A 23,619-nucleotide genomic window follows, 5' to 3' on the forward strand; every position below is an offset into this window, starting at 1 on the left:
GCGAAACATCATATCCAGAATAACCAAAGATCTATAAGAGCAAAACACAAGAACAGAAAAGAAACAACGCCGCATTTTTCCCTTTTTTTTTTTTTCTTTTTTGCCTAACCACCGGTAACGTATCGGTAGAAGTAGTTCTTTTGTTTGTTCATTTTCACGCCCACGACATAGTCCTTCTTGGCAATGGCCTTCTGTTGCTGCCACTGGTGCTTGTTGGTTTCCTTTTGCAGAGCAGCACGTTCTGAGGAATCAATGCCGGTAATACCCATCTGGTTCCGAGTAGTCACAGCCCGTGAGCGGGGATCGCGGCCACGGGACTCTTGCTCAGCATTGGCATTGGCATCTTCTAGAAGCTTGAGCTGAGCACGCTCAGCAGGCGTGGGGTAATGCTCCAGGTTTTGGCGGTAGTACCTTTGATGCTGGCGATGACCGACAGAGCGGCCTGAAGGCAGGTGTAGTTCGAATTCATCGTAGAAGGCAGCTCGCGGGTGCTTGTGGGCGTGTGAGTGGTAGCCATCAGCGCGACGGTGAGCACGAGGGTCGTCATGGGAGTGGTGAGAGTGTTTGTTGAGGCGGGATAGGTTGTTGTCAGCCTTGACAGCACCAATTTCGTCAGAATCAGTTGAGGACATGGAGCTGTCAGTCTCCCAACCATCATCTTCGATAATCTCCTCGCCATCCTCGCCCGTGACCTTGACAGAACGAGCAGCACCGAGCTTGGCACCAGCGTCTTCTTCAAGGTCCATTTCATCTTCGTCCTCTTCATCGTCAGAGTAGGTGCTTCTAAAGTCATAAAAGTCGCCAATATCCAGCTGCTCTTCCTCAGTAGTGAAAGGAATCATGCAATGGCTAGTATCGCGCATATGGGTTTGAACAGCAAAAGCGTTGGACTTGACCTTGAGACAGACCAAGCAGGCCATGTCCTCCTTAATGCGCTTGTAAAGATGGGTGATGAGACCAGACAGATCAACAAGATAGGGCCTCTCGGGAATAATAGTTCCGTGAGTGCGTTCCATGTGTAGCACATTTGTATCAATATCCGAAGAAACAAAGTTGCAGAATAAGCAAGTGTGTAGGGGAGAAGCCTGGGGTTCTTCGGCCATTTCGGTATCCTCCTTCGGGGCTTCAGAAATAGCAGTCTTGCTGATGGCTTCAGCCACCTTGTCGACGGTCTTTTCATCATCTTCGTCGTCATGGACAGGCGTCTCAGTCTTGATGGGTTCGCCTAGGGAGAAAGTAGAGCTGGCAGTTGTGCTCTCCTCCAGAGTGTCGGGCTTGGCCGCGGCAGCGCGAAGCCGAGAGTGGTAGTTTTGTTTGTGCTTGCTACTGAGAAGATGGTTGTTGTAAGAATTTTCGCTGCTGTAGTTCTTTTGGCAAGCATCGCAGAATTTCTCAAAATAGGCCTTTTCAGCTTCGGCGTTTGAGGCAGCGTGGGCCTGAAGAACCTTTTCAGAGAATGTCTCGGAAGTAATAGGAGGGAGACCGGCGACACGACGCTTCAGGTTGTAGCGGCTGAGGTGGAAAGAGAAAGAAATAATTAGCTAAGGTCTGCAAGTGAAGGGATAAAGAGGCGAATGAAGCGAAATGGTGGGGGGGGGGGTTTGTAGCATACTGCCAGTCACTGCGCATGTGAGCCTTTTGGAGGTCGGTGGCTCTGTAGCCAATACGACAGGTATTGCAAGTGTATGGATGCGACGTGGCCGTCGAGGCAGTGGCCATGGCGACTTCAGTAGACATATTGATTGCTAGGAACAGATGGGGTGGTGATACTGCGAGCAACAGAACAATAAAAAAGATGAAGATGTGAGAGGCGGTCGGACCAATCAAAGATCAAAGAGCTGTTTGGGAGAAGAAACCAGTGAAGGTGGGGTGACGCAGTTGCTTTATAAATTTAAGAGTAATATAAAGACTATGAAGGGATTTCGTTGTTGAGAAGATATCCCACAAGATAACCATAGACAACGAAGGAAGAAAAAAAAGAGGCGTAAGTAATCTGATATCATACAGCTTTTGTTGGCGGTATGGAGGGGTTAAAAATTCGGGAAAGTTTGTGTGCTTTTTTAGGAAGGAACATTTTTTTTTCCTACAGTTCGCTTGCACATAAAAAATGGGGCCTTCTCCAGCACTTTAGACCCTTTCAGACGGTCAGGATTGTCTGTAGTCAGAGAGAAATAGTGGGGCATTGCATCTAATAGGCTTAAAAGGGCTGATGGAGGGAAAGAGGGACGAAGATTATTAATGGGGCATATTTGAGATGAAGTCATGGGGAAGGAACCAACAGACAAAGCGGCAGAGCACCAAGGTGCAAAGCTGATGATTGGCCATAGGAGGCGAGGCTTTTGAAGGCTTGCCCTAGTGCATGATGCAGATACATGCAATTACTTTGTTCGTCCTGATGGAAAAGCAGACCTGGCAACACTGATGCACCTACGTAAAGAGGAAAAAATTATCAAAGCAAGACGCCATGTGGATGCAGTAAAAGCTGCTGTGCACATGTTCCTTGAAGCCGCTTGAAGTCATGAACGTGCTGACTAAAGCGCTGCCGCATAGGTGCATGGACACCTAAGGCTAAAGACTTGCCCCCCCCCCCTGTCCTATCTAAGCCAGAACTTAGCTCAGCCTCATCATCTCTCTAGCTTTACCACTGCTACTTCTGACCTTGTCCCTTTTCCTGTTCGTCTCTTTTGGCGCACAGGCTTGCAGCTGCTTGTATTCTCTAGTAGCAACAATAATAACAATAACAAACTAACGTTAAAAGGGATGACAATTTTGTACCGCTAGTAATACCGCACGCAAGACGAAAGGCTAGTATGAGTATCCCTTGGTCACACTCTACTACTGCTGTTGTTACTATCTCCTACATTTCAGTTCTTGTCTCCTGTTCTCTCTCTTTTTTTTTACTTCTTCATGGTTGCACGTTTCTATACTAAAATCTAATCAATCCGTTTTTCGGCCCGCACGCAGTCAACAACATCCAACCTTTAACTCATATCAACAACACAAAGCAACGCCAACGCCACCAGAAACGCCACGTGATACTCGAACCCATATACTTTTTTTTAAACCTTCATCAATTCCGGACGTCTTTTCACTTGGTTCTCCTCTTATTCGTATCGCTGCTTTCGCTTCCACTTCCGCTTCCGCCTCAGGCTCTCTTTCCATCCTCTCGTAGCCCATCACCACCAATAAATACTCTTCAATACGACAAAGCTTCCTTTTAGCTTTCAGAGACCCCTATTTCCTGCAATCCTACACCACTGTCCTCTTCCTGTGGACTAATCTTTGCGCTCTCGCTCAACTCGACATCTCCACCTCTCCCGCCTTTTCACAATCGACCTATAAGCAGCCCTGCGGGGCTCACTTTCCCACCATGACGCGCGAATCATCTCGTCGTTCTGTGTTTGGTGCTACTGCCAATGCCGCTGCCCAGGCCGACATGACTGCCTATAATGATCTGCTCGGTCTCTTGTGGGAACATACCACCTTTCCTCGTCTGCCTCATGACGCTCCCCAAGAGCTTCGCGATTACCTGGTTGGTCTTGATGATCCGCGCCAGGTCTACAAGGTACACCATGCTAGTCGGCGGTATGGTTTTATGACGTTGGTAGAGAAGTAAGTCTAACCCTACCCACCTCTGACGATTAACCTCCCCCCTTTTGTTCTGACCCCTCTTTCCATCTACAGGTTTGTCCATCAGCTCCAACACGGCTGTGGCTCGCCTTCATGCTCAACATCCACTTGCCTCACGTGTCGTCAACATGTTGTCGGCTCAGCACCTATCCGACGATACAATCCAAATAGCGCCCGGACTCTAGCCGTCTTCCTTGCTAGTCAGGATAGCCCCGAACGGCTTTTATGTCCATTCCTACTTCCGCCTTCTACACCTAGCGACACTGTAAACTCGCTGTCTTTTTCACAATCTCCTTGGTACCAAAACCGAGCTTCCCCAACACCTTCAGGTTCAAAAGCCGCTCTAGCCCAGAAGCGAATTGGACCCTCAAAACACCGCCGCGTTCCGCTTGCGCCGGTCTCTCCACAAGACTCAAAAGGGATTTCTACTAGTACCAGCCATGGCCAGCACTCTTCATCTTCTTCCATCGGTGCATCGGGACCACACCTCGTCATTAACGAAAAGCCGGTGAACAAAGATCATCGCTCTGTCTCGGCAAATGTATTTGGTACTGTTGCATTTCGCATGTTGGAATGGCTGACGCCCAATTCACTAGCTGCTCTTTCATACAAAGCTTCGGCCGCAGAGCAAGACGACATCACACTTCAAGAAGCTGCTGCTATTCCATTGCCATCATCAGCCGTTGGAAGTCCACGAAGTCGATCACCAGTGTGTGGCTCATCGACGGACTCTATAAAAAATCGCCCTAGAGATAATGACGCGCCCGACTCGTTTGTGCCTTATTTCCAGGATCATGATACATCAAGCTCTGAAGAATCGTATTGCTACCTTGCGACCTCAGAATCCTCCAAATCTAGTGGAACCGGCCGAAACCAGGCTTTGGGATCTCTCGCACGGCAAAGCTCTAATGCTCATGTCAAGTCCTCGCTGATTCCCCCAACCAATACCGCCTCCCCCAAAACTTCTGGCCGTCTATCACAAGATCCGCATCCGCAACCTGTTGATGACCACCTTTCGCAAAGTCTAGTCTCCCCTAAGCTGGCCTTGCCTGAGAAGCAACTTAAGCACCCTCGCCCTCCGCAATCCGTACCCAACCGTAGCCTCTCTGAAATTGTCCCCCGTGTCGACTTCTTCGAAGCACATAACAAGACGAACAGAAAAACGAGTTCTTTAGACGCCGAATCCCCCCTCAAAATGAAACCTTGGCCGCCATTGATGCAGGATATTGCTGTTACTCCTCCGATATTCTCCGAAGATGCAGATGCTTCAAGCTCAAATAGCAGTCGTGATACCGAGCTCAAGAGCACGTCTGACAACAGCCTCATCGAGAAACCCACTGCCACCTCTCCCGATGACATGACGCTGCTACCACAAAGCTTGGATTACCTCAGTCTGGAAATCATCGAGTTTGTTTATCGCGCTATGAAGGAAGATGGGACAGCTGAAAAGCATTACTTCCGCCCAGCTCGGATGTCTCGTGAAACGCCAGAAGAGTTCGGGTCCAAGCTGTTCCGGATAGGGCGACCCAAATCATTTTCACAGTACCCTGCGGCCATGCGCAGCGAGTGGCAGTCATTTTTCATCCAGAGTATTTTTCACTCCCTTAGTTGTCCCCAAGCACTGATCAAATCGTTTTCGCGCGACGACAGTCTGCTCTCTAGCCGTGCTATGTGGTGGGGACTGGCCAAGCTTATTGACAGCCAGCCCACGCTCGTGTTTCACAGTCTGTGGATGGCTTCGTCCAGCTTGTTTAGTGTTCCTAAGCCCTTACAAGCCCTGAGATCACCAACCACTCAGGTATTTCGTAAATCCGATGTCTCACTAACCAACAAGGAAGCTGGCGAAATCATGACTATCTGCTTACATGCCCTGGTTGCATTAATACCCGAGGTTTCTAACCGAAACACATTGTATGATATTTCACGGTTACGTTCTATGGGACTCTCAGTTGCAAGCAAGTCCAAAGCTACCACGGAGACATATCTGCAGTGTGACGATGCATACACGGATGAAGTTGCCTTGCGTCTAGCTAGAAGATTGTTTTTGGCTCTTGTTGCACGCCAGCATTATGCGGATATGGGTGCTGTCACGTGGTTGAACGATGATGAAGACGCAAATTGGGATGTTTTGCAGCCCTTGTGGAACCAGCTTGATCAACTGAATGTTGATGATAAAGATTCGTCGCATCTTGAGCGTGTGGTGATCATTTTGCTAGATTGGGCACGTACCGTGATTATTCGTGACTGGGATGGCGAAGGTGAATTCAATTGCAACAGCGCCTTCGCTGGGGCTTTGATGCTGTTTGAGCATATGTGTAAGTTGAAGCAAGAGTTGTCTGGCTCCATGTATAGCCATGAAGACATAAGTGCTAACATTCTCAGACTCAAAACGTCGCGAACTCTTTATCTCTGATATCAACCTTCGGATCGATTATTTTTCTGAACGCCTTGACTGCACCGCGCTCCCTATCAGCTGGATCAATTTCACTTCGTCTTCTAAGCGGAAACATATTTTGGACTACCCGTTCATCTTCTCGCCTGCAACGCGTGTTTCGCAATTTCGCGCCATCAACTTTTCCCGTATGAATCGTGGCTATGAAGACTCTACCTCAGCGTGGGAGACCACTCGAAATCCGATTAACAGCACTCCCATCAACAATAGGCTTCTATCCAACTTTCTCCATGAACGCATGAAGAAATACACCTCTAAGTATCTCATTCTGCACGTTAGTCGTGAAAACATTGTCAAGGATACTTTTGACCAGCTTTGGAAGCGTCATGAGCATGAGTTACTGCGCCCGCTCAAGGTCCATCTTGGTGAAGATGATGGAGAAGAGGGTTTTGACTCTGGTGGTGTGCAGCAAGAGTTTTTCCGGCACGTCATTTCAAAATGCTTAGATCCAGAGTATGGCGCATTCACCATTGACTCGCGAACACACATGGCATGGTTCGTACCAGGCTCTATTGTTGAAAGCTGGAAGTTTGAACTCATTGGCCTGCTCATGTCCCTAGCCTTGTTCAATGGACTTACGCTTCCTGTAACCTTCCCCAAGGCTTTGTACCGACGCCTGCTTGGTTGCCCAGTATCCGACCTACAACACATTGAGGACGGCTGGCCCGACTTAGCTAATGGTCTTACCACGCTGCTAGAGTGGGATGAGGCAAATGGATTGATTGAAGACGTATTTGCCCGCACTTATGAGTTTTCAGTCGACATGTTTGGAGAGCCAGTGTCCCGTCAGATGGACAGCGAGAACCCCGAATGGCCACAGCTCGGTGCTGTTGCTCTTGGGCAGCAGACCCTGGTGGCTGACAACCCGGAGGACGCGCCTATGGTGACACACAGTAACCGCAGTGCCTACGTCAGCGACTATATACATTACTTGACTGACGTCTCTATTCGTACGCAGTTTGAAGCGTTCCAGCGTGGTTTCAACACATGCATCCACCCCAAAAGCCTGCAGCTACTAACTCCACCACTACTTCAATCTCTCGTAGAGGGTATTCAAGAGATTGATATATCTGAGCTAAGGCGCTATGCACGCTACGTCGGCTGGGATGCGTCTCACCGCACTATCCGTGACTTTTGGACAGTTGTCAAGCGCTTTGACAGCTCAATGAAACGCAAGCTACTCGAATTTGTCACAGCCTCGGATCGCGTGCCTGTTGGGGGAATCAAAAATTTACAGTTTGTGGTGCAGAGGAACGGAGAAGAGACAGGCGACCATCCACGCTTGCCCACAGCATATACATGCTATGGAACACTACTGCTTCCCTCATACAGAGACAAAGAGCAGCTCAAAGAAAGGCTATGCATGGCCCTGGAAAATGCACAGGGCTTCGGGTTTGCTTAGTTAGAATTAGCAGGAGGGAAGGAAAGGAAAAGGGGAAGAAGAGGTCGGTCTGCATTTGTGTTGTTCATACATTCATATAGACGCTGTACGGCTGCACTATTTTAGTTGATCCAGAGTCTTCGTGTAACATCACTTCAACCCTAGACCCTAAGTCATTATTTCAAGCCCCACAGCTGTGGTTCCCTGGCAAATCTAGGCCAAGTAATATGCCATATGATGAAGAGCAAAGTCATGAGGAATCCATATACACTTTCAAGTCGACTTGGGAATGGCGTGTTTTCAGCAAAACAAAGTGCTAGGGCGTCTCTTAACATGCAGGCTTTTTTCTACTTCTCTCTCCTCGCTGGGTCAGGCCGAGGCCGCGATAGGTCCCAGCAATGAAAACTCTAGAAAAACATCGCGAGAAGTCGAAGTACCCTCGCTCTGGGACTCGCCGAGCATAGTCTTTGATGCGGCGTCAGAGAATCCGCGATTCCACTCGCGTGAAATGACCAAGGCTATCGACTTCTTTCAGGCGGTCACTACGCCCAAGGCCGTGTTCCAGTACAGTGCTAACACCTTCTACGACCACCGAATCAATGACTACGTGCCCGAAGTGTGCGTCCTGGGCTGCTCCAACGCCGGGAAATCAACCTTTGTTAATGCGCTACTAGGCGCACCGCTAGCACGTTCGTCATCTACTCCTGGCTACACTAAGCTAATGAACGTTTTTGGCTGTGGTCCGTTCGTCCCACGTGCTGAAGTCGCTCGCTGGGCTGCTGCCTACGCTGCTGTTCGCCGCGCCCAAAAAAGTAGCAAGCCAATTCCCCGCCTTGGCGCTCCGCGCTCTTTAATGCTTGTTGACTCTCCCGGGTATGGATTTAAGTCTCGTGGCGAGTGGGGCGCTCATATCGACAAGTATCTGCGCCAGAGAAAGAGCTTGCGAGGAATCGTCTTGCTTGTTCGGGCGGAGCTGCCATTAACGCAGGCAGATGCGTATATTCTAGAAATGCTAGCAGACGTCAGTCGCGAGCGCAGACGTGCGGCTGCAGTAGCAGCAGCTAGTACTGATAGTTCTAGTGATGCTGCAAAGAACAACATCCAGCCGGTCGGCGTAACGATTATTCTTACCCGGGCTGACCGTTGTGAGGAGCAACAGCGCGGCAAGTCGTGGTTATCCGTGTGTGCTGAGCGCGTGCGGGAGATCCGCGAGTGTTTGACGCAACTTGGCACACAGCGTACCGGTGGATGGGTGCCGCAGATATACGTCAGCGCAGCTGGCATGTCAGGCAGTGTGGCAACGGCACGCGATGAGAAGATGCGCGTTCGTCGCGTCGGTGAGCATGCGGGAATGGGCGGTGCCCGTGTTGCAGTACTCAAAATGGCCGGGATTATAGCTCCAGATGCGGTACCACAACATGCAGAAGAAGAGGTCAACCAATGGGAGAGGTTGGAGGAGGCTATAGCGAAACGAGAGGAGATGACTGGTCGGCAGGCAAGAGGGAATAAGGCAGAGAGATTTCAGTCACGCTCAGAGTACAAGGTTCAGCGGGAAGTCAAGAAACAGGAGACACGAAAAAGCAGAAAAAACGAGAAGAAAGAAATGAAGAGAGAAGCAAAGTTGGGCGAAAATACGAGCCGCAGGCCAAACCAGGTTTCTTCTCCGCCTCCAGAATTTGCGGAGAGGTCGTTGCCAGCCACCAAAGACAAGGCTCGGACTTCTGACGATGACAAGATCAGTCCGCAGAACAGGGCGTTGGAAGAGGGCGAGAGCGGCCATATCGGATATGATGGGCAGATTGTGTCGTTTGACGACCTATTCACAAAGAAAGACTAGAAATGCAACAGCAGAGAATAGCAAATCGTAAAAAGAAATCACTTGAAATTATTTATAAGCTTTTATGAACGCCTCCATACAAGACTTGTATCCAAACAATCGGAGCTATATATATATATCATGTCACATCCATGCCCACTGGCCTAGTATACTTCCAGTACATAGCGGCCGTCCTCCTTCAATTTTTCAATCTCATTGCGGGGGTTCACCTTGATGCCCTTCAACTTGGCATCTTCGGCAATGGCCTCCTCAAGCACTGCAGTGACGTCAGGCACAGGCCACGTAGGGCCACATAGATAGAACGAGCCACCGTCCTCAATGTAGGCCTTGCGGATGCTCTTCATAGTTTGGCGCATGCGGTCCTGGATGTAGATTTTTTCAGGCTGGTCACGTGAGAAGGCAGCGCCCATGAGGGTTAGTACGCCCGAATCTAGATAAGCCTCCCATTCTTCGCCATACAGATATTCTTCACGCTGATGGCGCGAGCCCATGTACAGCAAAATGCTGCCAATCTTCTTGCCCTGTGCCTTTTGCATGGCGCGGTACTGTACAAAGGCGCGGAAGGGTGCAAGTCCGGTACCAAGACCGGCCATGATAAGCGGCGCATCATCTCGGACTGGCAGCTTCATGACTGAAGGCTTGACTGAGACAGTCACCTTAGAGCCAGCAGCTAGTCCTCCAAGATAACGTGTAGCTTGACCTGTCCGTAGACGACCACGAGCATCGGTCCAGTTGACAACCACAATCATCAGCGTGACAGAGTTGGGTGTGACCGCTTGGGCAGAGGCAATAGAGTATTCACGGCGCTTCATAGGCGAGATTATAGTTGCCAAATCATGGAAGGATGGGCGGGCTGAGGGGAAGTCTGCGAGGACATCAACATACGTAACGGCATCTTCCTCAGTCAGCTTCTTGAACTCATCAGCGCCTTCCTTGCTGCCCAGAGCTTCCAGCTTGGCTTTCTCGCCAGCATCAGTAGCGAACTGAGCAAGTGCTTCATAGAAGCGTTTGGGAGGCCTTCCTAGAATATCAATGTTGTGCACCAAACTTTGGTACACAGTACGGGTCTCTAGAATACTGGCGTCCTCTCGTGATGGAACCTGAACCAGATCGTCGGCGTTAAGACCATAGTCAGAAATAAAGGCGGCCACAGCCTTGGGGTCATTCTCAGCATGGATTCCTAGGGCCTCGCCAATATTGTAAGTAAGACCAGAGGCACCAAGGTCAAACTCAATGTGGAAGATGTTGCGATCATAAGTGGTGGGGGTTAAACGGCGGTTCTCCTTGACCGTGACAGTCATGGTCTTGACCGGCAAGTCAGGGCGGAGGGCCTCTGATGTGCCATAAGCTTCTTTAAAGGCAAAAGCTTTGGCCACAGCCTCCCAGTTCTGAAGCTGAGAGACAGGCTCGGCCTCGTCCTTGACGAAAGGAACAAAACTAGTGGGCTTGATAGTCGACGGGCGTGTAGTAGCCACAAATCCGGCGGGCGTCTCAGACCAGGAAGCAGGGGCTTCAACTTTTCTGAAGCAGAAACCAAGAGTGGTCATAGCATCATTAACGTTGGTGCTCAAATGGCCGCTAAGGGTAAGCAGCTTGAAAAGTTCATCATCTGCAATATCAGGACGGGAAATCTTGAGGAAAGCCAACTCAACGACAAGGCTCACAGCCACAGCGTTGTCGCCAAACTCAGCAGTGTCTAGAACATAAAGATTGAGATCCTTATTCTTGATAGTCTGGCGTACATCAGCGGCAAGGCGTTTTTCAACTTCCTCATTCTTGAAGTCGGGTAGACGCAAGATTACGTTGGCTCCAGGCCTGGCAGTTGCTAGAATATCAATGTCCTTAAAGACCTTCTCATCACCCACAAATGTCAGGTCGGCATTGGCAACAGGATAGGGAGCCTCGATGGGTTGCTTGGAAGTCCGGATATCAGCACGGAAAACGCCACCCTGAACGAGGTTGTCAAAGGTCTCATTGAGGTAGACATTTGTAGTGGCCTGGCGAGCAAGAAGCTTAGCAACAGTAGTGGCCACTCCAACAGAGCTTGAAGAGTCGGAATCCCAGAAAGAAAATTGCGAGGAAGCGGGGAGCTCGGTCTTCAACAGCGCGTCATCTACAATCATGGTGGTCTGGCCAAAGATGTTGGCTAGAGTCTCAAAAGAAATAACTTCTGAAGGGGAGTATTTGTACTCGGAAACGGCAGGCTCAGCAGCCCATTTGCCTGAGAATGAGATGGCAGTCAACACATCTGTGTATAAAGCTGACTGGATGCCAGCATCGGACGAGGCGCCTTCCTTGACTTGGCCTAGAACAGCAATGTTGCGAGCAGATTCGGGGAGGACGCTAAGGAACTTCTGCTCGGCAAACGGCCGATACAGACGGACATTGACTAGGCCAACCTTGGAGCCAAACTCGGTTACGAGGCGGGAAACAGCTTGCTTAGCCAATTGGGCCTCAGTGCTACCGAAAACAATGAGCACCGTCTCGGCGTCAGCGGCGCCAAAATACTCAAAGGGCTGGTAATCGGTGCCTAATTCGTTATTCAGCAAAGCAAGAACTTCCAGAGTCTTGCCGGCAGCGTCTAGATGCTCGTTCAAACTAGAAGTCCTGGTCTGGATAGTCTGGTAGAGATGAGCAATGCTAGCTTCACTCAGAGTATCAACGACACGCGAGGTTTCACGGGCCATGCGCACGCCATCGTACACATGCAACGTAGGGACGACAGTCGCCAAAAGGGTAGCCAAGAGAGCCATGTGCTGGGCCTCGGAAGCAGAAGCACTGGAAACCAGTCCAAGGCCAAGATCCTCCGCTAGGCGCAGAGCCTGGTCATATTCGGAGACGACTCCATGGTTGGCAGCATACCCCAGAGCAGGGACATGGGCTACAAATGGAGATGACACGCCATAGAGCAATGCAATCTGGTCTAGAGTTTGGCGCAGTTGGGTCAAGGCAGCAGAAGGAGCCAGGAGGGTCTGTGGAATGTGGCGTTTCTTGAGGTCAAAGTCCGGAGAGAAGATATAGCCAAGAGCAAATGATCCGGCACCAGTACGTGTCTGTAGCGGAATAACAGGCGCCGAGGATCCATAAATGTTCTTCTCGCCGCGTGCGGCCCATTCCTCGGCAGCAACGTGAAGATCGAAAGTCTCGGGCGAATAGGAGAAGATCTTGTCGGAAAGTTTGTAGGCGACCTGCTGCACCAGCAGCTGGGCAGTTACATACGAAGGGCCAGAAAGGGAAGACAGTGGCGGGATCTGGCCAAAGGGCAGGCTGGAGGACTGCTTAGTCGACTCGATGGGCGCATCAGGCAAGCTACCAACACCGCCACAGCTTTCCTGATGTTTCAACTGCATTTTCAAGAGGTGTAAAACTGAGAAATATGCAGATAGGGACGAGAGGGAAAGATGGTGATGATGTCCTGAAACAAGAGAAAGAGAGACGAGGGGAAGAGAGGACAAGAGCACCCTGCGACTGTATTGCTCTTAAGAGGAGGGAAAAGGGAAAAAGGAGACCACTGCCATCGCCATCTCTAATACAGGGGAAAACGCCGCGGATAAATCCTGATAAGACGCCATCGTCCCCCATTGCGAATTGGCTTGCGTGCTGTAGTGTGATTTGGCCTCTGCTGGTTGGAAATTGGACCATCGCCCTCAGAATCACGCAATTCTTCTAGACCGCTTTAGGTCTGGTAGTCTTTCCGCCCCGCTTTTATTTCCCTCCGCTCTCTCTAGGAGTGGCCCGGCTACTTACTATCTGTTGCCAGCTGGCGGCCCGAGAACCGACAGGTGGCGTGCACCGCCCGGAGAAAAAGCGACTAGGCTAGTGGGGCCGCCGATTCCCGCGAAGAGCACGCTGGCGGTGTATAAAAGTGGGTCGATACAGCACACCAGCCGGCACTAGAAGAGGAATAGGCTTTCAGTTTTGTTTTAGGTTGGAAGTTTTTTGTTATGTTTGACAGCAGGAATAATATTCATAAAGTCATTATCACACAATGTGATGTGCGTTTCTAATTGGCTGCGGCTCCAGGTTATAGTGGATCCGTCTTATTTCTAATAAAAAAAAACCCTTCCCCATTTATTCGCCTATCCCGGCAACTCTTGTTTTCCATCTCTCGTCAGACACCGCACCCCCCCCCCCCCGCCCGACGTCATTACCGACCCCTTAGCACGTCTTCTACAGCATCTTCAAAATCGACTCTGCGCATCGCGGCCCCGAAATGGGAACACGTCACTAATCCACTTAACTGTTTCTTCAGTCTGTCCAAAAGCAGATGATCCACTCGATATACAGCCCCCGAGGCCCCCGTCATAGACGTCGGAGCCCGTGCCGATGATGCCCTCACCACTTTGCTCTCTAGCTCAAACCAGGCTTGGGCCGGCGTCAACTCTATGGTGCTGCGGATGTCTCGAGTACCGCTGGTATTAGTCGAGCACACCATGCTGCGTAGCGTTTTGTATGACAAGCCACGGCCCTCCCATGTAGCGGGAGAGCTGGCCTGGTTTCCGATGTAGTCATGCGCTGTCCCACAGTGGGCAATTTCATCGAGCATAGAAAATACCGAGCTTGAGGCCGTCATGAGACACAAGGCAGAAGCCATCATCAAATGGCCAGACTCATGGCGCGGGCCGCACGGGTCAGCATGGCGAAGATTGTGGTGGAAGTCCTCTCGGTGGAAATGTTCCCAGCAAGGGAATTCAAGGCTTTTTGTTTGTTAGACAGGTCGGGCGAAGGTCTAGATCGGATTGGGTCCATGTATCACTTACGCTAATATGAAGTTTATTGCCGCCAGCTCGACCTCTGGCACTCCTGCAGCCCGTGCTGACCGAGAGGTGACAGCAAAGCATGGCATTTGCAATACCGGGTCAATAACAAGTCCGATCTTTATCCTTCGTGACTCAGGAAGCCGCCGCAGGCTCCGCCCTCCGCCATTGCTTCCACTTGACGAGTCCCGGATTAGCGAAGGCGTCCGCTCCGAATAACGAGCTCGTAATAATGTGCTGCGCTCATGGGCGGATCTAGCACTGTGTCGGCTGTTCCGGGTATTATCATCAACAGGCTGGTCATCAGTGGCGGCTGGACCCATGTAGGAGCGTAATTGGGATACCTCGCGCTCTAGTTGGACCTGGATGCTGCGCTGATCGTGGTAGTCTTGGTAACGCTGGAGAACCATATGCAGATGGGCATCTGCAAAGCTAATCCTAGGCGAAGGCTGGTGGTTTGATGCGGCGAGGACCGGCCGAGAGAGGTCGTTTGAGTCCATTGAAAACGATGGGATGCAGGGCCCGGCCGATGTAAGTATGTATGATGCGAAAAGAAGATGGAGAAGACAAGCACCAGCAAAGGAAATGACTTTTCTGGGCTAGGCGGGTACGATATAAGAATAAAAGCAAAGAAGCTCAAGACGAAGGAGGAGACCCAGGACGGAGAGTGCAAATACTTTGGCGTGGACAAGATGAAGACTTTGGCAGAACTGGGGCATAGCTTCTTTTTTATGACGAATGCAAACTCAAATCAAGCAGGATTCTCAAATCAGGCCGGGCAAGATTCACGTCCCGATTGCCATAAGCCGGCAGTATGAAACAAGGGAAGTTTTTGGAATCGATATTCAAAAGCGTGTTGACCAAGCCAGCAAGGTCAGAGCGGAGGAAGGAGTAGGAGTAGGACGAGAAAAGAGGACGATGCTGAGCCCAAGTTCTTTGAAACCTTGTCCCCGTCACGTCAGTAGTGGAAAAACATAAAATGTGGCAAGAACAAGGGAAGGCAAGAATCCCCAAGGCTAGGACTATCGGACTTGGCTGAGGGAGAGAAGGCTTACAAATATGTAAGTAAAGCATGCAAAGCAAATATGTAAGTCGGCAAGGGCAAGGCGCAAGGTCAAACAAAGTCTAGCTGAGGCAACGGCGACAAAGAAAGGGTGAGATGTACGCCTTACAATTACACCCAACGTGTCTTCATTACTTATACTGTCTTGGATGCTGGATGCTGGATGCTGTATATGTCTGTTCATGCGGCGATGTTAGTTGTCGAGGATGTAAGAACGCAAGGGTGTGGATGAAAGAGGGTATGATACATAGCACAACAGCTTGTCAATAGAGTTGGCCCTATTCCTATTGCATCCACTGGGCATGCGAGTTCTAGGCCTTACCCTTGCTAGAGAGTGCTAAAACCTACTTGGTATGCTTGGTATGTTGCATGACGAATTTTTGCTGTAGTCTGTGACCGGTGCTCTACGCACGTAAGAGGCATGTTGCACGCACTGGTACATACATACACAATTACATATTGCCTACGTACAGCAACACACAGGGTGCAGGACGTGTCCCAATTCAGAGGGGGAAGGCCGAATTTCAGCCTTCACTTTCTTGGCATGAGTTACTGACTGCTTGCTTTTCACGAGAATGGGATCGTTAGTCTTCCTTGGAGACTAGTAAAGAGACTCTGTCATCATCTTCCTCGACGTATCAAATTTCTTTGAAGCTAGTCTAGCGCAGCATCTGGAGCGCAGAAGGAGCTGCTAATAAGTTGTTAAGAGCTTCAGCGCCTGAAGGCTCGCTGCCACTATATTTAAGCCCCTGTTCCCCGTAACTACCCCGGCTCGAAAACTCAAATCATGATGATTCGGGGGTTTCATGCAAGTATTTGAAATTCTTAGAATCACACACACACACAGTAGCGAACATGACATGCCCATTTGCAGCATAGAAGGCGGAGCTCTCGCTAAGACAGAGAGAGAAGAAAAAAGAAAAAAAAAGGAGATAAACTAGATAAATGTGATAAATGTGATGAATGGATAAATAAGATAAAATTAGAAAAATAACACAAATAGGAAAGAAATATCGGAAGGAGATAAATAGATAAACTCAACAAGTGCAATATCCGAAAACACTGCTAAACGGCGTACCCATTGGTCAGCTTCATTCCATGAGGATGATCCCCGGCTAATCTACTGTTTCTGGAAGGAGCCGAGAAGGACGGATACAGGATAAGGGCGTCGCTTTCCCTCTACTATTATATAGCATAGTCATATTAATCTCTTCCAGGAGCTCTAGCAAATTGTCATGCTGGCCAATACATGAGCGTTACGTCATGTCATGACTCCCCTCACCTTCATAACCCGTCACTTGTTACATTCCAGAATCAAAGACTGCCCCCTTTTCATATGTATCCTCATATAGACAAGGAAATGCAGACAGGCAAGTCTATATGGGTAGATGGACAGACAGACAAGTCGACACATTGCCGGGACCGGCTAGGCTGAAGCTATGCTGCCAATGAAAGGATAAAAGGAATAGATTCCAAAAATCCGGCTTTGCGACTCGGTTAGTTTTTGTCCTGCCATGTTTGCTGGCCAATGGCTGAAACATGATCTTGTTGGGCTTCTTGCAACCCATGACCCATCTCGTCCCGTTAAAACCCCAAGCCACACACACACCCACCAACTGGCCGCAAACCTAAGCAGTACGTAAGGAGAAAGAGGAGGATCGCGAAGTCGAATCATAATCATGGGACAGCAGTCAATAATAGAGGGCAAAATAACTCGAGACTTCGCTCGGCCTGCAGACTCTACTTGACCGCATCATTCCCACAGGGGTCTGCCACTCCTCAGCCCTGCAGAGTATTTGAGTTTCTTCTCCAAAGGTGGACCCTGTCTTCTGTCTCTGCATGCATGAGTTCCTTCAAGCTATACCTAGTTGTTGGAAATCAAGCTTCAAATAGGCAAGCGTGGTTTGCAATTGTCTTGCAGCATTCCTCTCCGCAATCTAGAACCCCATGATGCTGCAATTCAAGGTAATGCAAATAATACCGCCCACAGACTCAAAGTTTCCCGTCGCTTGTTCTTGGGCGTAGAAAGCGAGGGAGGGACAGAAGAAAAGAAAGACAATCTTTTAGTAGTCAGCGACGTGGTGCTTAGCGCATTGCGGCAAGGTAATACGGTAAATGAGGGTTACCCGAGAGGACACGAGACGAACAAGCTAGACGACCAAATGGACAAGATGTGTATGCAACCTACTAGCCCATCTACCTCATGTACAATCAGCCATAGCCCAAATATCAATAGCCCCCAACCAATCGGAGCAACCGTTTGTATAAAGCTCCCAAGCCTCTTCTAGGCAGAGTAGATTGAGGACAGAGGGGAAGCAAAAGCAGGGCAGCTCGGAGCAGGGCATGTCGGGCAGTATAGATGAGGACGGGCGCAAGGAGCCCCGAATATAACGCAAGTTGTCATGCAGAAGAGAAAGTCAGGCTAGGATAGGTGCCCAGAGTCAATGTTTCTGTGGGTTGTATCTTCTTTGCCTCCACCTCAATGGACTTTTGCTACATCAGTGCGACTCGCAATCCTGCGCTGCGCTACAGTTGGCTCTATATCCGTAGTTGAAAGAAACCATATGAAGCTGTATGAGGTTAAGCATTTATGTCACTGCCTTCCCCATGATCCCCTCTCCTCTCCTCGCGCCATAGCCGCGTCTAGGCCCCCGGTTGTGCCTTGCATGTCGTATGATTGTGTGATGGAATCATTCCAGATCTCGGAGTACACAATGCAGCCAACCTACTCTGCTGGGGGAGATTGGAATTGACGAACAAGAAAGCCCAGTTTACCAGTAGGAACAACAGCACTAGCAGACCAGCAATCCCCAGCCGAACCAGGTTGTGGGAGCTTTCTTCTAAGTTTTAGGTTTTCTCCGGTTTTGTATACTGCTACACTGCATGGGCATCGGGCCAAGATGTAACGTATTGCGGCGCACCCTTTCAAATCCCCGGCTGACCTGCTGTATCCCCTCCCTTCCACTGTACCATCCAGTTACTCAAACCCCTGCCCCTACCCCCTCACCTCCTCATCCTCTCACTATCGTATTGTTCTATCCTTCATCCCTTCCAGTCTCTCGCTCCCTCCCTCTCTCTCTCTCTCTCTCTCTCTCTCTCTCTCTCTCTTTTCCTGCCGCGGCTTCGCCTACTCCATTTGCCGCACATTAATGTTAATTCGCTTGTTCCGTAGCCAGCCTCGCCATTCTTCAAACTCATCTATGCTGCCATCTCCGCTTTCACCCCGGCGCTCTTGTGCTGGCCAATCCTGCAGTGCTTCTGGACATGACCCGCGTAGCACCTTAGGAACGCCGTGCCATGCACACCGAGACTCTTCCGTCATGTAGACTACATCTCCCGAACGAATTTTCAAGAGCAAAAACTTCTTTCCGGCTTTTTCAGATAGAGCGCCAGCTTGCAGCCCAGAATTTGGGGCAGCCTCCGTGGCGTCATCCCAGTCCACATTGCTAGGCGCTATCATAAACAGACTATCACAGCCTATGCTTAAGCTCACTAGCCCCCGGTCCGTTTTTTCGCTGACATCACGATGCATCATCATCGTGTCGCCCGGCGTATAAAAGTTGACGATGGCCGCCTGTGCCACGGTCTCTGGGAACATTTCGTGCAGAAAGTTGCCCAAATCTTGCGGGAAGTCGGGAGGTACGGTGCCTGGATAGGTTCGATTCGTCCAGTCAAACTGGCCACCGAGGGTCATCCATGACAGTCGCCTGTTCAGCACCTGCTGTATCGATAGTGGTTTGTGCACGGCAGGGTCCTTGGGGGTAAATCGAGCCTCTGAAGATGGTGAGTAGTGAAAGAAAGATGCAGACCTTCCCGCAGAGTTAGTTGCGTCTAGTTCTAGTTCGGGTTTTTCTGTGCAAGTGTCTACTGCCAGTTCTGGATAAGGTATGTCGTAGTGCAGGTGTAAGTTGGTCTTGTGTTCAACATTACTGAGATCTCGGTGGACCACCCGATTTATGAGGATCCTCTGGGCCTCTACTGGGATCAAATCCATCACAATGCGAAGCCCTGTGGTAGATCATTAGTAGGCCGTCTATACAATTTCTCTTTCTCTCCAGGGTCCTCACCAGGCACTAGTGGGTGATACATGATCGGCACATCACGAGGCGGCACCGGCGAGGCATAACCAATATGTTGCCATGCGCGAGCAATGTTCTCAGCTGGTACAATCCCAGACTGACAGAACTTGGCAGCTTGTGTCGAGTCCCGTGGATCATCAATCTGAGACCCAGCAAGAAGCTCGTCCTGGTCTGTCCGAGATATGGCCTTCCAAATGGCTTTAAGCTTTGGCGCCGGCTGTTCATGGGCATCTAGATCAGACAGATCACGTGCCATAGTTGTGGAGGTGATGCTCTGTTTAGGGAGCCTTGTTGTATTCTCGAAAAGTCTTTTAGTTTACTGGTGAAAGCTCAACCCTGCCATGATGGAGTTTTTGAGAACTGGTTATGTCACACAATGAAGCTGTTAGGGTTAACGGAGCATGGTCTGACAGGTGTCAACAGCTGGACCACCGGCTGCGGGGTTGTCCTGACAGCATGCAATGGCTTATTTACTTTGCGCTTGGCTTGTGAACAAACAAAAGATCAGCCAAGGATATTTGCTATACTCGAGTTGAAGGCATTGACATGATAGAAGAAGACAAAGGTTTCCAGGGAGTTGGACGCACCATAATGCGTTAGCTGGAGCTAGTAATAAACGACATGGCTAGATAGGGGGGAGCTGTATTGACTTTTTAATAGGATAGCATATTATTGCTATAGCCGTTGCCGTCTCTACGACTTTCAATGCCTCTAATAGCTAGATCTAGGGGACTGGCTATTTACGTCCGGCTGATGCTACGAGCAAGCCGAGGGGGTTTGAAGACAGTAGTAGACAGGCGACCCATGCTTGAGCAGTAAAGGAGGGGGAAGGAGAGGGAGAAAATATCGCCTGGACTGGTAATGTGTGCTAAAGGGACTCGAAAGGGAGCAACCTAAGTAAACAAAGGGAATTTGGCTGACTGTGATAAGTTGGAATGGGGCTCGTAGAAGACATGTCAGGCCGTTATATAAATTGGCTACTAGGAGTTCTAGGTTGCCGAATACTTAATTGTTCATGCACTAAGAGGCCAAAACAGCAACATTGATAGTGTAAACAGCAACAAGCCTGTCTGGCTGTAGTGGTACATACGGGCCTAAAGCAAGAGCCACAACCAACATCACTAACGCCAATAGGTGATTTGTTTGTTTGTTTGTGTTGTAAGCGAACGGTACCTCATTAACGCGTTCTCTTGTTGTTAATCCTGAATCCACTTTGAAGGGCTGAGATTTTCTTTGAGCCTATTGGGCTGTGGGCTTGGGGAAAGGGGCGCTGAAAATAGAGGCCCTTCAGTGGATTGGCTACTACTTAGTATGGAGTTAGTTGATAAGCTATAGCGGCCTTGACAGGCGAATATAGTTGAGAGGCTATCCTCCTTTTAGCTATTCATTCGCTATTGCTTTTTGATCACCACTTTTTTCTTTGAAGCCTTCCGATCTTTGTTTCTTTCTTCCCGCTCTAAATTCTACGTCCTTTTTTTCTTGCATTCCCCTAGTCGACTGCCGTTGCTCTAGGCCCTTGTTGTGCATGTGCCCTTTCGCTTTGCGGTTCCTTTGCGATAAAAAAATACAGAGATTTCCTTTTCTCTGGCTTAACCCGGCCTTTCTTCTTTGCCTGCATCTCTCACTCTAACACCCTACGAATCTACACCACCGCCTTGATTCCTGTCTTTTCGGCGCTGACTTAACGCCCTCTGTACTATCGTTATCTTCAGCACCTTTTGGACCTTCTGCTATTCTCTATTTTCCTTTGCTATCCTCCCTCTTCCTTTGTAGCCGCTCCCAAAACAAGCCGAAATCAAAGCCTTGCCCTGTCAAGGTACCAGAAAAACACATACATACGTACACTTTAGCAATGGAGAACTACCAGAAACTCGAAAAGGTCGGCGAAGGTGAGCAGAACTGGCATGGTGCAAAGCACAAAGCGTAAGGCTACATAACAGCCTGCCTTGCATCCCTCCATTATATGTCCCCCCCCTTTCCCCGTCCTGGTATTTGCCTTCTCTATAATCTTTCCGCTCCTCCTGCTAACTCGGCATCTTGCTTTTCTCTTTTATAGGCACGTACGGTGTCGTCTACCGCGCCCGAGACCTCCAAAATGGCGGCCGCATTGTAGCTCTGAAGAAGATTCGCCTCGAGGCTGAAGATGAAGGCGTACCATCGACCGCCATCAGGGAAATCTCTTTGCTCAAGGAGATGCGAGACCCCAATATCGTACGGCTCTTCAACATCGTGCATGCCGACGGCCACAATTTATACCTCGTCTTCGAGTTCCTCGACCTTGATCTCAAGAAGTATATTGAGTCGCTGCCCCAGAGTGATGGTGGCCGTGGCAAAGCCCTGCCCGAGGGCTCATCAGAGGTCTTGCGCCATATGGGCCTCGGCCCTGCTGTCGTCAAGAAGCTCATGTGGCAGCTGTGCCAGGGCGTCAAGTACTGCCACATGCATCGCATCCTACACCGAGATCTTAAGCCCCAGAACCTGCTTATTGATCGTGATGGTAATCTCAAGCTGGCGGATTTTGGCCTGGCTCGCTCATTTGGCGTGCCTCTGCGCACTTACACCCACGAGGTCGTCACTTTGTGGTACAGAGCGCCCGAGATTCTGCTAGGTGGTCGCCAGTACTCCACGGGTGTGGATATGTGGAGTGTAGGCTGCATCTTTGCTGAGATGTGCACTCGGAAGCCGCTATTTGTCGGTGACTCTGAGATTGACCAGATTTTCAGAATTTTCAAGTAAGTGCAAAGACAATTTACAGCATTGTCCCAGCTATTCAGATCAATTCTACAGTGCCGATGCTAACATCTTCCCTTTTCTAAAAATAGCATCCTTAGCACGCCTACTGAAGAGGTCTGGCCTGGTGTCACGTCTTATCCCGACTTTAAGCCCTCGTTCCCTAAGTGGAAGAGAGATCCTAATGCTTCGCTCTGCAAGCCGCTTGATAGCGTTGGTCTTGATATGCTTGAGCAGATGCTTGTTTACGACCCGGCTGGCCGCATCTCTGCGAAGCAGGCCTGCAATCACCCCTATTTTGAAGAGTACCAGCAGGCGATTGCCACGCAGCAGCAGCAGCAGCAGCCACAGTCGCGGACCCGTGCTAGCTACTACTAGAAAAGTCGAAGCCGAACCGTGTCTGCTCCTGTTGCTATCACCACAGCCACTGCCACCACTGCTAGTACCACCAGAGCAAGAGCGAGAACAAGATCGTCAGTGTCGGTGTGTGCTAGGAGGAGGGATGGCGCCATTGCCAGCAGGAAGAAAGATGGAGAAGAAGGCCCAGGAGGAAGGAGAACCAGGCGAGGAAAAGCAAGGCCTACCGCCAGCCACTGCTGAGAGAAGTGCAAATTAAAACTTACCTCGCCCCCTTTCTCTCTTTTTTTTATCATTGTGAAGGGCGGGGCCAAAAAAAGAAACACCTGTCTGTCTGTATAGGTCGGTTTAATCAAGGCGGCTGGAGGCCATTTTCTTCTTCCCTTTCTGATGTGAGTCTGGGTTTCTCTGCTTTTAAGCTGTGTTATTGTGCATGTGCCCGTGTGGTATGCTAGTTTTACCTTGTTCCATCTTTTGTTTCTTGTTTTCCTTGCAGGATGATATCCATTTTGTTTTCTTTCTTCATTATTAACTATACATAGGTGGATGTAAGTACATATATGCACACATACAAGCTTGTTGAGATTTGCGAAGGAGAAACCCGAGAGAGACATGCGTGATTTCGTGTCAGCCAGCGTTGTTCAAGCCACTTGGGTATATTCAGGTTTGAGTAGATGCGGCCCGAGGCACAAAAAAAAAACACACTGATCATCGACCAAAAAGTTAAGAGTCTCCTCCGGACAGGCTTGAACTGTCAACCTCCTGATTGCTACGGTGACCTCCATGATGGAAAGGTTACTTAACAGTCAGACGCGCTAGCCAATTGCGCCACAGAGGATATATCGTATTTCTTGAGTTCCGTCACGCCAAACAGGCATCATGACCTTGGCTATCAAAAGTGGCCGAGGAAAAAAATAATTCAAGCATTGAATGTTTGGGGTGAACCGGGATCGAACCAGTGACCTTTAGATATCAACATCTATTGATGATGAGAGGGCCGAAGTTTCTAGCTTCAGTCTAACGCGCTCCCAACTGCGCCATCACCCCGATGTGCTCGGGTTTTTCGGCATATAAATTTACTTATAAATGAAAGAAAACAGGAAATCAACTCCCCAACTCTCCCTCTTACAACCCTCGGGGGGGTACCTTTGAGGTCTGGTGCCTCCCCTTCTTCCGGGCTGCTGGAGGACGACGTCTATGACACTGATAAGCGTCTTTCATTCTTTTCTTCTTCTTTGACTCTGTCATGGATCTTGACAATGAGCTGTGGAGCCTTGAGGCCGCACTTACCCAACTTTGAGGATAACCTCGTCGTCGACTCGCCCCCTTTTTC

At 49.7% G+C, this 23,619-nt stretch overlaps 5 protein-coding genes across 5 annotated transcripts; 2 read left to right on the forward strand and 3 right to left on the reverse strand.

Annotated features, from left to right (window-relative positions):
- Window positions 1-104: 104 nt before the first annotated feature.
- On the reverse strand, window positions 105-1,737 carry HOO65_010142 (zinc finger protein Yan; the record flags this gene model as incomplete). The annotated part of the gene is made up of 2 exons (XM_071005725.1): window positions 105-1,512; window positions 1,613-1,737. 2 exons carry the CDS (start codon window positions 1,735-1,737, stop codon window positions 105-107), a joined length of 1,533 nt encoding a protein of 510 aa, XP_070861964.1.
- A 1,633-nt stretch (window positions 1,738-3,370) lies between these two features.
- Window positions 3,371-9,300, forward strand: HOO65_010143 (HECT-domain-containing protein; the record flags this gene model as incomplete). The annotated part of the gene is made up of 4 exons (XM_071005236.1): window positions 3,371-3,612; window positions 3,685-5,945; window positions 6,013-7,474; window positions 7,803-9,300. 4 exons carry the CDS (start codon window positions 3,371-3,373, stop codon window positions 9,298-9,300), a joined length of 5,463 nt encoding a protein of 1,820 aa, XP_070861965.1.
- A 143-nt stretch (window positions 9,301-9,443) lies between these two features.
- On the reverse strand, window positions 9,444-14,557 carry HOO65_010144 (Sulfite reductase NADPH flavoprotein component; the record flags this gene model as incomplete). The annotated part of the gene is made up of 4 exons (XM_071005252.1): window positions 9,444-12,627; window positions 13,048-13,193; window positions 13,640-13,997; window positions 14,061-14,557. 4 exons carry the CDS (start codon window positions 14,555-14,557, stop codon window positions 9,444-9,446), a joined length of 4,185 nt encoding a protein of 1,394 aa, XP_070861966.1.
- Window positions 14,558-18,247: 3,690 nt separating this feature from the next.
- Window positions 18,248-19,455, reverse strand: HOO65_010145 (alkylated DNA repair protein AlkB; the record flags this gene model as incomplete). The annotated part of the gene is made up of 2 exons (XM_071005930.1): window positions 18,248-19,128; window positions 19,188-19,455. 2 exons carry the CDS (start codon window positions 19,453-19,455, stop codon window positions 18,248-18,250), a joined length of 1,149 nt encoding a protein of 382 aa, XP_070861967.1.
- Window positions 19,456-21,051: 1,596 nt separating this feature from the next.
- On the forward strand, window positions 21,052-22,307 carry HOO65_010146 (Cyclin-dependent kinase 1; the record flags this gene model as incomplete). Its single annotated transcript, XM_071005904.1, has 3 exons — window positions 21,052-21,088; window positions 21,256-21,931; window positions 22,031-22,307. 3 exons carry the CDS (start codon window positions 21,052-21,054, stop codon window positions 22,305-22,307), a joined length of 990 nt encoding a protein of 329 aa, XP_070861968.1.
- Window positions 22,308-23,619: the final 1,312 nt, after the last annotated feature.

This window comes from Ceratocystis lukuohia, assembly GCF_044167205.1.
Source record: "Ceratocystis lukuohia strain C4212 chromosome Unknown Supercontig1_pilon, whole genome shotgun sequence".
Taxonomy (NCBI): domain Eukaryota; kingdom Fungi; phylum Ascomycota; class Sordariomycetes; order Microascales; family Ceratocystidaceae; genus Ceratocystis; species Ceratocystis lukuohia.